We start from the raw sequence: 14744 nt of genomic DNA, 5'->3' as shown, positions 1-14744 counted from the left end.
CCTATATAACTAGCAATGACAAAGTGTAAGAGCAAACATCTGCACTACAGGGGGAAAAGATCTGGCATGCTGAAGTATAACCCTAAGCTTTGTTTAGTCAATGCACAAAAATAGAGGCATCTGACATTTCTGTGAGACCATATCACAATCTTTTTTTAGTCCATTTTTCAAATTACTAACTATTGCAAGATACATTGTTCAGTTCACAATATAACTTATCCTGCACGAATAAAAACAATTCCAACTGTAGAAACAGCATTCTCATATAATGTTTCAGAGTCATTGATTAAACTTTTAAGGGAACAGCTGGAGGGGGGAAACAGAAGAAAAATGCACAAAGCCTCTTGACAATCAAATACAAAATGCACATTCTGATTTTGTGAACCTCTAACATCTAAGGAACAACAGGCTTCGTTCAACTGAACACTCCAACTGACAAAAATTAAGATTATACATTACAATTTTTATTCCTCGGAGACCATTATCAAAGTCACAGATCACACAAAATACATCTTTAACATTTTTACATGCACCTACACGAGAAAAAAATGTCAGCCCAAGTGACGACTTTTGCAAAATTCATGTTATGGCGTTCAAGATTATAATCACAGAATTCTAAAAATGGATACCACACACAACCAACAGGATAAGTTTTTTACAATTTCAAAATACATTTAAACATGGATGCTTTATTTTGAAATTTCTACGACCTCACTGAGTTACATCCCACAAAGCAACATATTGGACAAACAAGCTCTTTTGGTACAAAGAAATCCTCACAGAAGAACGGTATAAAAGTCTGTTCTTAAATAGTATAATACAATCAATTGTATACCATACAGATCGCTGTAAAGAACTAAAATGATGTACCACAATGAAACTGATTGTAAAGTAGTGTTATAAAATGAAAATGACCAGTGAAGGCCATGCAGCAACAGAAAAGAAACTGGAGTGTACATATTTAAGATATCTAGCAGAAAATGACCTCAACAAATTTCCAGATGCACTCACACATTGCAAGAGAAAAATAAATCAAATATTTAACACCAGCACTTGAGACAAAAATATTAAGATCTGTCTTCACATTGTTCAACATAACATAATTCCTCACAGCAATGAGTATTAAGTCAGCCATTCCATTCCCACCACTATAACACACATATATCCACTTTTCACATTTCTCACTCTGTTCTTTTATCATCATAAGTAAACCTTCAATGTCTGAAGAAAGAAATATGTGCTAGGCCATACATACGTCAGCTGCATAAAAAGTTTTATAAATTTCCTTTACTCTGTTTTTCCCACTGCCTTCTTACAGTCCAAAGCATACCCAATAAATTATCTAAACCAATGTCTTCGCTTCCAAGTGTTACAGCACTAAAAATTAACATACTGGTAAAAAATTTAAATAATGTCTCTCTTTTACAATGCTGTAACATAGGAAGTACAAACTATATGAACTAAATTATTCTGAAAATGCACTGCACATACAAATGATGAATATCCCTTGCACAGGACGTTGAATGCAATCTAAACTAAAGTTGTATGACAACTGGGAATGAAAAGGTTGACATTTTTATTCACTGCTCAATACTGTATAAACTCCAATGCACTGTAATCACTTTAAATATGTGACAATTCTGGATCTATTTTGAAGATCTTTGCCGTCAACAAAAGAACAGCCCAAAATGGAACACTCCTTCAGTACAATGTTTCTGAATTTTCTGTACGGGGCTTCTTTATCTTCTCCAAATTTTTTATAACAATGTCATGGAGTGTGCAATAACGGTTGCGCACCTCACACATCACCAACCACAGACTCAGATATTCTTTCTCATCCAGTTCCTCAACAGCCCTACGATAGTCTTCAATATGCGGGTATTTTGCAACCTGTAACGAACAAAATATTTGTTATACACGTTAAATAATCTTAAGTCCGACATGTCACGACACGGAGAAAAAAAAGACTGTCAGCACACAATACTTATTGGCTAATAAAAAGATTATCAAGAGATAAACAAGCCTCAGTGAAACAATTCTTGGAGTTTCATCCCTCCCAATCTTTACGTACCCAAAGCCTTAAGCCACAAACAAATTTTCTACATCTCATGTCAGATGACAAATGAAAATAGCAACTACCCACATAAAATAAGGCCATAACGAAAATGTGAAGCTAAAATAAACCGAACATGCTATCCACTGACACTATCAGGGCTGGACTTTAGGGTGATCAATCTCCTATTTAATATAATTAATGAATTTTTGACAATATAATGTAACTGGATTGATAAAAAATTTACTCATCAAACTGCAGCAGAAGTACATACATATTAAAAAAGGTTTTACTTATGCAGGGTGGTTGCTTCTTCCAGCAGGAGTGTTGAAGGCGAAGGAAGGGGGGGTGAAGGGAAAGGACCTGAAGAGGTTTAGGAAAAGGGGTAGAGTTCAGAAAAGTCAATGAGGGGAGACTAACCGGACGGAATGAGAAGGAAAGACTGATTGTTCTTTCTCATCCCATCTGGTAAGTCTCCTGACCCAGGGTTCTGGGTGACTTTTCTGAACTCTATCGTTTTTCCTAAACCGATCCAGTTCCTTTCCCCCCACCCCCTTCCTTCCCTTCTACCAGAAGTCACTAGCTCTGAAAGCCTGCATAATTGAAACTTTTTTTAATGCATGTGTTCTCCGTCCACTGCTTAGTGAGTAGATTTTTAATCTATTGAATTATACGTAATATAATTGGATACATTAAAAAAAATCTCCTGACCAAGTGGCAGCAGGGGAAGACACAGATAAAAGTTAAGGAAATGTGCAAGTTATTTGGGCCAGGGGCATGAAGAAGAGTGAAGGAAAAGGACAGCTGAGGTTTAGGAAATGAGAATAGTTAAAAGATAAGTTGCCCAGAATCCAGAACCAAAAATTATTTTCATTGATATACAAACTCCTATTTAGATTGAATCAATACAACACTCAACTTGAAACTGTCAAGAATCTGTCATTTCAGTAGGTCATATTAGGCAATGTACTAACCTTAGACACAATTTTTCCTCTTGAAACAAAGTACCGGGATATCTGATCAAAGAAGGCTGCAGCTTCAGATTCAACTGACTGTATTTCTGCTAATGTGTCTTCTTGAATAGAAACTCCAAAATTGTTTCCATCTTCAATTTTCGGTATCATGAAAGATATCCACATCTTCAACTGAAATAACATTACACGTGATATTTTTATGAAACTGGCTCGTGTAACACAATTTATTGTTAAAGGTCATTACAATACTAGAAGTTAAATGTTCTACCTGCACTAATACTAGAACAAGACTGTATTAATATTATAATAATTATGACATCTTCCTTTCTTACGTAAGGATCACTGACAACAGTTTCACTCTAACATTAGGCCTAATTCTGTTTTGTTTGATAGCAACCTGATGGATCGATTACGTCAATACCAAATTGATTAAATAGCTCTTCTTGGTTCCATTTTTAAACACCTGGCGTGTAATTAAAACCTACTGAAATTCTTAAAAAAGTAGTTTACCTTTTTCTTGAATAAAATGAATGTTACAGAAGTAATTTCTGTGGTTTTCTGAGCCAAATGATACCAAATAGTAAACAGATTATTGTCTGAAGGTTAAGTACGACATAATTGATGTTTTTGTATATTTGTTTCTGAAAAGAGTCCCTTATAATTTCACTATATTTGATACACTGCATCCACGTGTATCATCTGAGGTACTTGGCTTCTCTCGTATTTCAGATAATTTTTAATCCTCTTGCTTAAATTATACTTTAACTAAAAGTAGACTAATTCAGACAAATATGAAGGCACATTAAAACAAATTAGATTTCTTAATTATTGCATCAATATGATTATTTAAATCAGAAACTGTTGATTTACTGTGATTTTTAATTTGTGTCCGCTAACTAGAAAGGATGAAACATTACTAAGTGAGCTGAAACATAATTACGTTATTTTGCAAGTATACGTAACTTTAATTTTTAGTAAATTATAAAATAATTCTACTGACTAGCATAACGACACTGCTTAAGAAATCTGGTCGTGAGCACTGGAAGGCAGTCTGCATCCACAGTACCTATAAGAGGTAATCATAAACAGTGACAGAATGTAAAAACATTTTCATTCGAAACTCCTAGATGTATAGAGGAAGAAAGGACTGAAAAATACCAGATTTCAAAGCATTGAAGCTGGATTTTGTAATAACTTCAAGTTGAACAAATATATTTCAAGGACGACGCTATACATGAAAGTCACAGATCAAGTAAACAGAATAAGACGTGCGTACACTTTAACAGTCAATTCATAACTGAGTCCAACAAGTCTAGTGGCCGCGTAACTGCGCAGCGGCACTTTGAAAGATTGGCGAGTCACAACACTTTTCCCCCCTTGGAATTTTTTGCACAGGTCTTGATGGAGGTGGCCTGTAGAATGCTCATATCCATAGGTGTTGTTTGACTGGCCGTAAAGGCTCGAGGGGGAGGCTACCCGTACGGACGAAAGTGGCCCCGATGATAACGAGTCGAGATGACAGGACACATGGGGGTCGAATATGCTGGTGCCCCGCGCACCAATCTGCCCGTTGCGGCAAGTCCGGTTATTATATCAGGAGACATGGGCGATGTGTCCGCGTCCGTAGTACAAGGAGGCGAGTAGAGTTGCTCCGACAGATGATGGTCATCTGGTTCCTGAATTGGGCATGTCTCCTGGTGGCGTCAGTTCTTGTGATGGCACCGATATGATGGTGAGAGGACTGCGTTGTGAGTAATGAGACATTCCAGTATCCCGAGCATCAGGTACAGCCGAAGGTGGTGGTGTGGCATCCGGAACAGGCGTTGCCGGCACACGAGGCCAAAGCTGGTCCGAATGACGCACTGCAACACCCATGTCTGTCTGGATTTCATACAGGCGTTGGCCCCGGTGTCGTAAGATGCGGCCAGGACTCCATTTTGGCCGCTTGCCATATCCCCGTACCCATACAAGGTCGTCGGTGGTGAACCGGCCAAGTGAAGGCACCCACGGCCGTGAGGTGGAAGGCCGCAGAAGATGAAGTAGGGTGCGGGGCTGTCGGCCATGTAAGAGCTCAGCTGGATTGTGGTCGCCCATGGGGGCGAAACAGTAGGAAGCCAGAAATTGGAGAAGCTCATCATCAGCAGAAGAAGTCAGGAGTTTCCTCATCTGAGCCTGCGTGTGCGGAGCAGTCGTTCAGCCACACCGTTTGACTGTGGATCGAACTGAGGGGCAGTGACATGCATTACGCTGTGATGGGCACAAAAATCCGCAAAATTGGAAGAGGCAAATTGCGGACCATTATCAGTAAGAAGAGTAGAGGGAAGGCCTTCCAAAGAGAAAACGTGAGCTAGAACACTGGTGGTTGCCACGGTGGTAGGCGACGTGCAACGGACAATGAAAGGAAAGTTAGAGTAGGCGTCAATAACGAGAAGCCAATAAGTACCTAAAAAAGGTCCCGCGAAGTCAGCATCAGGTGAAGGCCACGGTGACAAAGGTGACTTCGGCGGTCTGTAACGTGCAAGGGCCACAGGCAGCGTCCATGTGTGCAATTTCAGAGTCGATGATGGGCCAGTACACATGACAGCGGGCAAGAGATTTTGTGCAAGAGACACCCCAGTGCCCTTGGTGAAGGAGGCGCATGACCGAAGCACACAAAGACGCAGGTACCACAACACGCGGTGAAGCATTTTCGGTGGAGAGGAGGATAACACCATCCCTAGCCGTGAGGCAGTAACACAAAGCGTAGTAGTTCCGTTCTTAGCGGACGGACGATCTGGCCAACCCTTCTAAATACAGCGTAAAACCCAGGAGAGGGTAGGGTCAGAACCCGCAGCAGCCACCAGCCGGTCCCCGGTGATGGGCAACCCGTCCACAACCCACTGCTCGGCAACATCCAGGTGGAAACACAAAAGTTCGTACCTATCGAATGCCAGATCAGGACCCATGGGAAGGCAAGACAGTGCATCAGCATTCGCATGTTGAGCAGTCGGCGGGAAATGAATCTCATAATTGAAACGAGACAAGTAAAGAGCCCAACGCTGGAGGCGGTGTGCAGCCTTGTCGGGGAGTGACGTTGATGGATGAAACAAGGAAACAAGTGGTTTGTGATCCGTAACAAGATGAAATTTGGATCCATAGAGAAAAAACACCAAACTTATGAAGAGTATAAATAATGGCCAAAGCTTCTTTTTCAATTTGAGAATACTTTTGTTGGGCATCCGTGAGTGTTTTGGAGGCATAAGCAATCGGTTGTTCAGAACCGTCAGAAAAACGGTGCGCTAGGACTGCACCGCCCCCGTATTGAGAGGCATCCGTGGCAAGAACAAGATGTTGGCCAGGTCGATAAGTAGCCAGGCACAGGGCCTGTTTCAGCATAGTCTTCAATTTCTGGAAAGCCGCATCGCATGACGCGGACCAGTGAAAAGGCACATTTTTATGGAACAGGCGATGCAACGGCTGAGCCACCAAAGCAGCAGACGGTAAAAACTTGTGATAGTATGCTATTTTCCCCAAGAAGGCCTGCAGTTTCTTAACAGATGTATGGCGAGGAAGGGGATTGATCGCAGCGACAGTCTGCTGAAGTGGACAAATACCATCCCGAGAGAGTTGAAACCCCAAGTACGTGATAAATACCTGAAAAAATTTCGATTTCTGAAGATTACACTTAAGACCGGCAGTCTCTAAGACATGAAAAAGTGTGTGGAGATTTTGAAGATGTTCATCAGTGGTGGAGCCAGTGACAACAATGTCGTCCTGGTAATTTATACACCCTAGGGCAGTGAGCAATAATTGTTCCAAGAATCGCTGAAAGAGCACGGGTGCTGGCAACCCCGAATGGCAATCGTTGGTATAGATAGAGGCCGAAAGGCGCGTTAAGGACCAGAAACTGCTGGGAAGCAGCGTCGAGGGGAAGTTGATGATAAGCTTCTGACAGGTTAAGTTTAGAAAAATACTGGCCTCCAGCAAGTTTAGTGAACAATTCTTCAGGTCGAGGCATAGGGTAAGTGTCGATAAGGCATTGAGCATTTACAGTGGCTTTGAAATCGCCACAGAGACGAATATTGCCGTTTGGCTTAGCAACGACAGGAGAGGATCACTCACTGGAAGTGACAGGAAGCAAGACCCCTGAAGCAGTGAGACGATCCAGCTCCCGTTTGACCTGATCACGAAGGGTCACGACGAAGGGTCACAGGAATGGGCCGAGCCCGAAAAAACTTAGGCCGAGCAGTGGATTTGAGCATGATATGAGCTTCAAAGTCGTTTGCATGGCCTAACCCAGGAGAAAAAAGGGACGAAAATGTCATCGACAAGGAATGCAATTGAGCATAAGGAATAGCATCAGAGACGATAGTGACAGAATCATCCATGGAGAACCCAAAATCGCGAAAGGCATCGAAACCAAAAAGATTCTCCGCGTTACTATGGTCGACCACAAATATGGGAACAGTGCGAACGACGGATTTGTAAGATACCTCAGCATCAAATTGTCCCAAGAGATAAATCTTCTGTTTATTTTAAGTCCGTAATTGCCTAGTGACAGGATTGGAGAACCCAACCGAAGATACGTCTGAGAATTGATGATAGTAGCAGCAGAACCAGTATCCACCAGCATGCGAACATCTTGACCAAGTATTTGGACAGTGAGGAATAACTTCCCTGAAAGGGAAGAAGTACAATTGACAGACAACACAGAATCAGAATCAGCATCATGTTCATGAACATCATGTATGCGGTCAGATTTGCAAACGGATGACACATGACACTTTTTTTTGCAATTGTGACACACGGCCCAACATTGTGGACAATGTTCTTGTGAATGTTTCGTAAAACACCGCAGACATTGTAAGGGGTCTGTAGGCCCTTACTATAAGTTTGCACTCGGCACAGGTCGGTAGGGCAAACAATCGATAGTGTCGGGTTGCGAGAGCGAGTGTAGAGTTGAGTCAGTTCCCAGGTTGCGGGCCGAGCCGTGTGGAGGCCTGTTGATGTAATGCAAGGCTTATCGACAAAGGGAGTGGCCATCGCCGCGGTTTAACCCCTTTGTGTTAGAATAATACGGTAAAGTGAAGAAGTACAATTACAAGAGTGATCAGTGATATTTCTGTGCCGATATTTTTGGTGTCGCGTCTACCGCACCGGCATCATTTGGATTGCAGTGTTGGATTACAGTGATTGAATTTGCGTGTGACGATAATGAATAGAGAGGAAGCCTGTGCTGAGATTAGCCGTTATTAAATATGTATGACGAAGGCAGTGGCTGTCGCCTTCTTCTTGTGTTTTTGAGACGAATATAGGTCTTGATTAGTGAAGCTGTGTTGACGTTCTTCTTGTCACCAGACATTTCATTATTACAGCATTTGAGAAGGACAAAATGGAATGTAACAACTCCGTAGCAGTCAAATCCGATTGCCAGCCCCATTAGGTACACGGTCACATTAATTAATATTTATTTGGGCTGCTATCAGCTCCCGATCGAGCGGGATACATAAATCGGAGGTTGCCATGGGTTTTGCTGCAGTTTCTTAGAGGTTTGTTTACGGTTAGGTCGAGGCTGCGCTTGGGAGCGTACTGCGGCCACGTCGGCCGGCGGGGACACGCCACATGCTTCGTCAACATCGCACAGAGGTTGTATTTCCCCGACGTCGCTCCATGCCTCTATTTGCGCTCCAGCGGCGCGAGAAATTTCAGAAGACTGAGCGATGGATAGGACTTCATCTAGAGTCGGATTTGCCAACTGAAGGGCACGTTGCCTAACTACCTTGTCGGGCGCCGATCGGATAATAGCATCCCGTACCATGGAATCGGTGTAGGATTCTTTCAGTAACAGATTGACACTTTCTACTGAGGCTGTAAAGCTCAGCAGCCCAAGCGCGATAGGATTGATTCAGTTGTTTTTGACGACAATAAAAGGCAACACGAGAGGCTACCACATGCGTTTGCTTTTGAAAATAGATGGACAGAAGTAAGCACATTTCAGCAAAGGACAAAGACGCAGGATCTTTCAAAGGAGCCAATTGCGACAACAACCAATACATTTGAGGTGAAAGCCATGAAAGGAACAGAGACTTACATGTTTGTTCGTCTGCAACATGAAATGCCAAGAAGTGCTGTCGAAGACGTTTTTCGTAATCAGACCAGTCTTCCGCCGTCTCGTCTTAAGGAGGGAAAGTAGGTAGAGACGACGACGAGAGACACACCGCATTTGATGCCGCGACGAAATCACGAATCGCATTTGTGAGAAGCGTTTGCTTTTCTATTAGACCTTGCAATAGTTGCTCTGAAGTAGCCACGGAAACATGTGGGTCAACAATGGAAAAGCAAAATCCCATCCTCGTCGCCAATTGGAATAACTTCAAGTTGAACAAATATATTTTAAGGAAGACGCTATACATGAAAGTCACAGATCAAGTAAACAAAGAAAGACGTGCGTACACTTTAACAGTCAATTCATAACTGAGTCCAAGTCTAGCGGCTGCTGGCTGGCTGGCGGTTTAGGTGGCGCTGCTGCTGCTGCATGGCTGGCAGACAGCGCCACATGTAGAGGACGCGCGTAACTGCGCAGTGGCACTTTGAAAGATCGGCGAGTCATAACAGATTTCACTATATTTGATGAATTCCACAGAATTCCTTGACAGTTACAAAGTAGAAGACTGTCTTAGCACTTAACTTATAATTTGAAAGAAATAAATATATCCTAAAAGGCATTAATTTCATACCCACTTCTTATTTCTCCATACACTAAATTACTGCAACAATTAACTAATTATTCCATGAAAAGAATTTTCTTAATTTCCAATACAACTATCTGCAGGTTGTATGTGCAATTTCTTTTTTCATAGACTCTGTAAAAGCTTCACAAATAATTTATGAGAGCTAGATCTGAAACATAGGAGCATGCAGAATGAACACACACTTATTTCAGCAAAATATGCAAAATTTATAGAAAATATTAAATCTGCTTTACAGGCTTTTAATATATTGCCCTTTTACAGTGCCTTCATATTTTACCAAATCAAGCCTACTAGATTTTCCTTTAAATGCTACAAATTATCTGTGTGTAATGAATTTACCTTGGTTGCGGCTTGTTAAATAAAACTTAGTTATAACATTCAAATAGAGCAGACAGGGAATGAATGTTTTACCTATTTCAGACAACCTTTTGAGTGTGTGTGTGTGTGTGTGTGTGTGTGTGTGTGTGTGTGTGTGTGTGTGTGTGTGTGTGTAATAAAAGTAAGAACAACACAACATGGGTCTTTTCCTTGGACATACTAAAACTACGTTGCATTACTTGGCTCTTCTGGTTTGTCACTTGTCTCGTTGTTTGGGTACATCGTTTGGGTAACTTTTAAATTGCTCATCTAAATCTCACATCCAACTGATCTGACAATCATTCAATACATATGATCAGCAGTCACTTTGATGTCGTTGGGTAGATGCGATACATGTTGTCATTGTCCTGAAACTTCAGTCACTACAGCCCTGGAGAACAGCATATGTATAATTTGTGTTAACTTTCAAACTATGTAAAGAGTAGTTGAATGTGTGCTCTTTCTATTGGCACACAATTACTACCATTGTAATTTAAAGCTTTCTTCTGATGTCGGTGGTAGCTAGTGGTGTTTTCTCCTGAAATGTCATTTCTGTACCTAATAAAGAGATTGGATGTAACTTATCTGCAGCTTTTTTAATAACACAGCTTACAAAGCCTTTGTTTAGGTCTATGTGTAATTCAGACTTTTCTTTATGGAGCAGGTGAGCAGCGTACTTTGTACACATGTAAGGAATAGCTACCTTTCTGTCACCAACTTAAAAAAAAAAAAAAAAAAAAAAAAAAAAAAAATATAATCACAGTATAATCTTAGTTCAATTTAACAACGATAAAATAAACATACATTATATGACCTATATCATTGTTTAACTGAACAACAATATAATGAACTTTCATTATATTACTCTGTTTCCAGGTGTAAGCGTTGCCCACAGTAATGACCAATACACAAAGCATTAAAGAGCACAGTTGCATCAGATTCTGGTCAATTGCTTATTCAGTTGCTAATTATCTCTTCGGCAACTGCCTTATTGTGGGATCGTGCCGCTAATTCACAATCTGGGGAGTTACCTTGCAAGATTGTAAATTATTTCTGACCTAGCTTGTTGTTTGTTGTATTTTACTGTTGGGCGTTTGGACGTATGGCAACACAACTTATCACTGTGTTAGCTGAAGCAATACTGAAGGAATTGGTATGGCCTCAACTGTGAAACAACAATAGAATGGTAAATGACAATGTTATATGTGGTTGGCGCACTTTATACACAGGCGCGGCCTCTCGAAGGTTAAGAATCTCACACGTGTCTCTATGCTTCTTCCAACTTTTGTGGAAGTCACTGACATAATAAATTCTTACTTCTCGTGATCTACAGAAGTTGCCTGGACAGTAGCAACACTGTGAGCAGTCTGTTTTCAAATGTGGCAGTGCTCTTGTGAATTAAATACTTTCTGCCGCTTGATGCGGCTCAAGTGATCTAGTCCATTTATTTCCTAAGATTTTTCATATAGTATTATGTCCACTTTCAGTCTTTGTCTAATGAAAACTGAGAAATAAATTTTGGTTTATGGCATCTTGGTATTAACAGTCATTCTGTAATGGCAATAAGAGGACCTGATTGATTCCCTCTGGCAGACTTATACAGTTTACTGTTTTCTATCAGAGCTATGCTATGTACAGAGTAGTAAAACAATATGTGATCACACTGTAACATCTTCCAGAATTTTCATGTGCACCACCGGACGTCACAAGCAGGATGAGGCACTCCTTTAACAACACAAGCAAATAATAAAAATCCCAGCTACATCCAAATAAAGTCACAGTTCACGTGATAGTAACTGTGAAAAATCTTAGTTGCAGACACAGAAGGCTGCCACCCCATGTCGTATTATACACTTATTGAAGGTATGGCCATACGAACAAGGTGTCCAAGAGAAATGGTTAATATCCAGGGATACGGCAGGAACAATCACTTGAAGCAAGAAAGTCTTGTACACATGCACTCGAAAATGCATGTTTAAGAGCTATGGCAATTATTTCACCTTAGATACTGTGAAACAAATCTGTTCTGCTGCAAGCTCTTTGTTTTCCATATTTTGTGAGGAGGTAGTATGGACTAGTACAAGAAAAATGTCCAGTAACCATGGGCTCTAAAGTGCATACCTAAAGAGCTACGAGCACTTGTTCAGTAGCAGAGGTGTTTCACGGTAGCAAAGATGAAAAAGTGCTCATTACTCTTACGGTATGCATTCTAGATCCCATGTTACATATTTTTTTTTTTTTTTTTTTCTTAAAGTGATTGTTCCTGTCATATCCCTGAATACTGACCATGCCTCCTGGGACACGCTATATACAATCAAATGTGATGGGCACTGCCTACATCATGCGGCATCACACCAGGCATGCTCACAATATTGCATGAATATCCAAGGTCTCTAACACACATACGTTCCTGTTGTCGTTGTCTGGCTCTGTTACTAACTCCTGTATGACATACTGATGTTCTAGAGCCCCTTCTGAACTTTATTGACAACAACTGTGTCAACCATAATATTCTGTTAGTGGGGTTAAGTTTATATGAAATAACTTGTTCAGCAAATGCCTGGTTTAGTTCTAACTTAAGAAATAGAATACAGAAAGTTACTTTAGACCATTTTAGTAACACAAAGGTAGACACCACATCACCTGAATAGGGAGAAATTACAAAGGGAGTCTCAAAGAGTGCAATCATTGGCCCAGTATTGTTATTGCTTTACATTAATGATTTTCCATTTTATTTAAATCAGTAAGAAGAATTATTTCCATTTGCAGATGACAACAAACACTGCTGTGAAGCCGGCAAAGAAACATCAACAGAAAAAAAATAGTACATAATGTTTTTGTGCAAGTTACTGACTGCCTTTGCACAAATGGGTTAGCTATAACTTTGAAAAACACATATCATACTGTTTTGTACCATCAAACACATCGACCTCCTATGAACCTACTATACCAACAAGAAATAATAAACAGGGAGTGAGCTCCAAGTTCTTTGTCTGTGAACTGATTAGAAATTTAAACTGGAAAAACCATACGGTAGAGATGCAAAAATGTTTAGATTCATCTGTTTCTGGCATAGCAGTAACTGCCAAATTTGCAAAATATATTAACTGACTGACTTCTATATCCCATGTCTTCATTCACTGATGTCTTGTGTGGTAATACTTTGGGATAACTCCTTACTTAGGCAGAAAGCACTGATTGAACAGAAGATAGTTTTGTAGGCTTTTCCACACCATAGTGTTTATTATGAATATGACCTATAGAAGAAATCAGGATTAGTCAAACTTTTACATCTACTGCCCTCTTTTGTACCTCTATTAGTAGTAGGCCTAAAAACTTCTAACCGCCATCAGTTACATAGTAGTTGTAATTTATAAAGTAGGGAAGAAACTGTAATTTGTAACACTTATGAGGAGATTTACAGCATAATGATAATTACTGACCAAATGCTTTGTTAAAATTTTATGAAAACCCAACGAAAATGTTTTAAAACCCCCACTGCCTACCATGAAAACTGGAACGCCCACTAGCGGACTAGGCTGACTACCACTGACAAAGCACTGAAGCACTTTATGGCAGAGGGAGTGAGGCACAGCAATATTTATCGCCTGTAGCGAATCTGACAAATTTTCTTGGCACACGCAATGAGCATGACCCCCGGAGAAAACTACCACATGCTGTGAGCAACATATGTATTTGCCCATGAATAAGCTTGCCCTTCAAGGTGAGCGCATGCACTGTCCAGCAATCCAATACTTTATACACTGTTATGAATTGTTAAAGACAGTTCTAATAAGACAATTTTTGTGAAACTTAGTATAAAATGTAAAGATAATAGTCAACAACAATATGAATTTCACTTTTTATGTAAGTTTTGATATAAATCACCTAAAATAAAATTTACAATTTCCTTTGAGAAATTACTCACTGAAAATTCTGCTGGTCTCTGTAAACATTCTGCAAATAAACTGTCTTTTCTTCTCTTCCCGTCCGGTAAGTCTTCCCTGACCCTGTGTTCTGGGTGACTTTTCTGAACTCTACACATTTTCCTAAAGCCTACAGTTCCTTCCCTTTCACCCTTTCTGCTGGAAAAAGGAGCCAGTACCTCCGAAAGCTTGGATAAGTGAATCCTTTTATTATATGTATGTACTTCTGCTGCTGCTTGGTGAGTAGATTTTTTTTATCTCAGAGAAGAACACTAAATGAACACATGAGCCTTAAATAATGAAATAAACAACATAGTCCTAATCTGATTTTTAGATACTTCTCAGCAAATTATTCACAGAAACTGTTCTATGTTGGTCATCTTAAGATGACGATGCAGTTGATTGGCTGCCACTGTCACAACTTTAGGAGCAGACTGTATGATCTACGTTAGAATCTATCTTCACTCAGAAGTCCCATTACGAAGTAAAATTCCTTTTTAGAGCATTGTTTTGTTACATGCACAATACTGAACAAAACATAATTGTCTTTTCAGTCTTGCATCGTCATGTTAAAGATGGGCTCCCAATACAGGCTCTGCCAATTTTGATTACTCCCATCAAAATTGTAATTCCTCTTTCTCCCTTACCTTATTTTTTTACAATCAATATTAGAAAGAAAGAAAGAAAGAAATTTTACAAGAGG

At 40.2% G+C, this 14744-nt stretch overlaps 1 protein-coding gene across 1 annotated transcript in view; it reads right to left on the bottom strand.

Annotated features, from left to right (window-relative positions):
* Positions 1-669: 669 nt before the first annotated feature.
* The window catches only part of LOC124787896 (proteasome activator complex subunit 3), a 39563-nt gene continuing 25488 nt past the window's right edge, over positions 670-14744 (bottom strand). Inside the window, exons 5-6 of the mRNA XM_047254873.1 lie at positions 3028-3198; positions 670-1890 (exon numbers count right to left, since the gene is read on the bottom strand). Coding sequence (XP_047110829.1) covers positions 1702-1890; positions 3028-3198 — 360 coding nt within the window. The 3' untranslated portion in view covers positions 670-1701. The remainder of the gene's footprint in view (positions 1891-3027; positions 3199-14744) is intronic.

Source organism: Schistocerca piceifrons, chromosome 3 (genome assembly GCF_021461385.2).
Source record: "Schistocerca piceifrons isolate TAMUIC-IGC-003096 chromosome 3, iqSchPice1.1, whole genome shotgun sequence".
NCBI lineage: Eukaryota > Metazoa > Arthropoda > Insecta > Orthoptera > Acrididae > Schistocerca > Schistocerca piceifrons.
The sequence above is the reverse complement of the archived record's forward strand: the minus strand, read 5'-3'. Positions and strand labels throughout refer to the sequence as shown.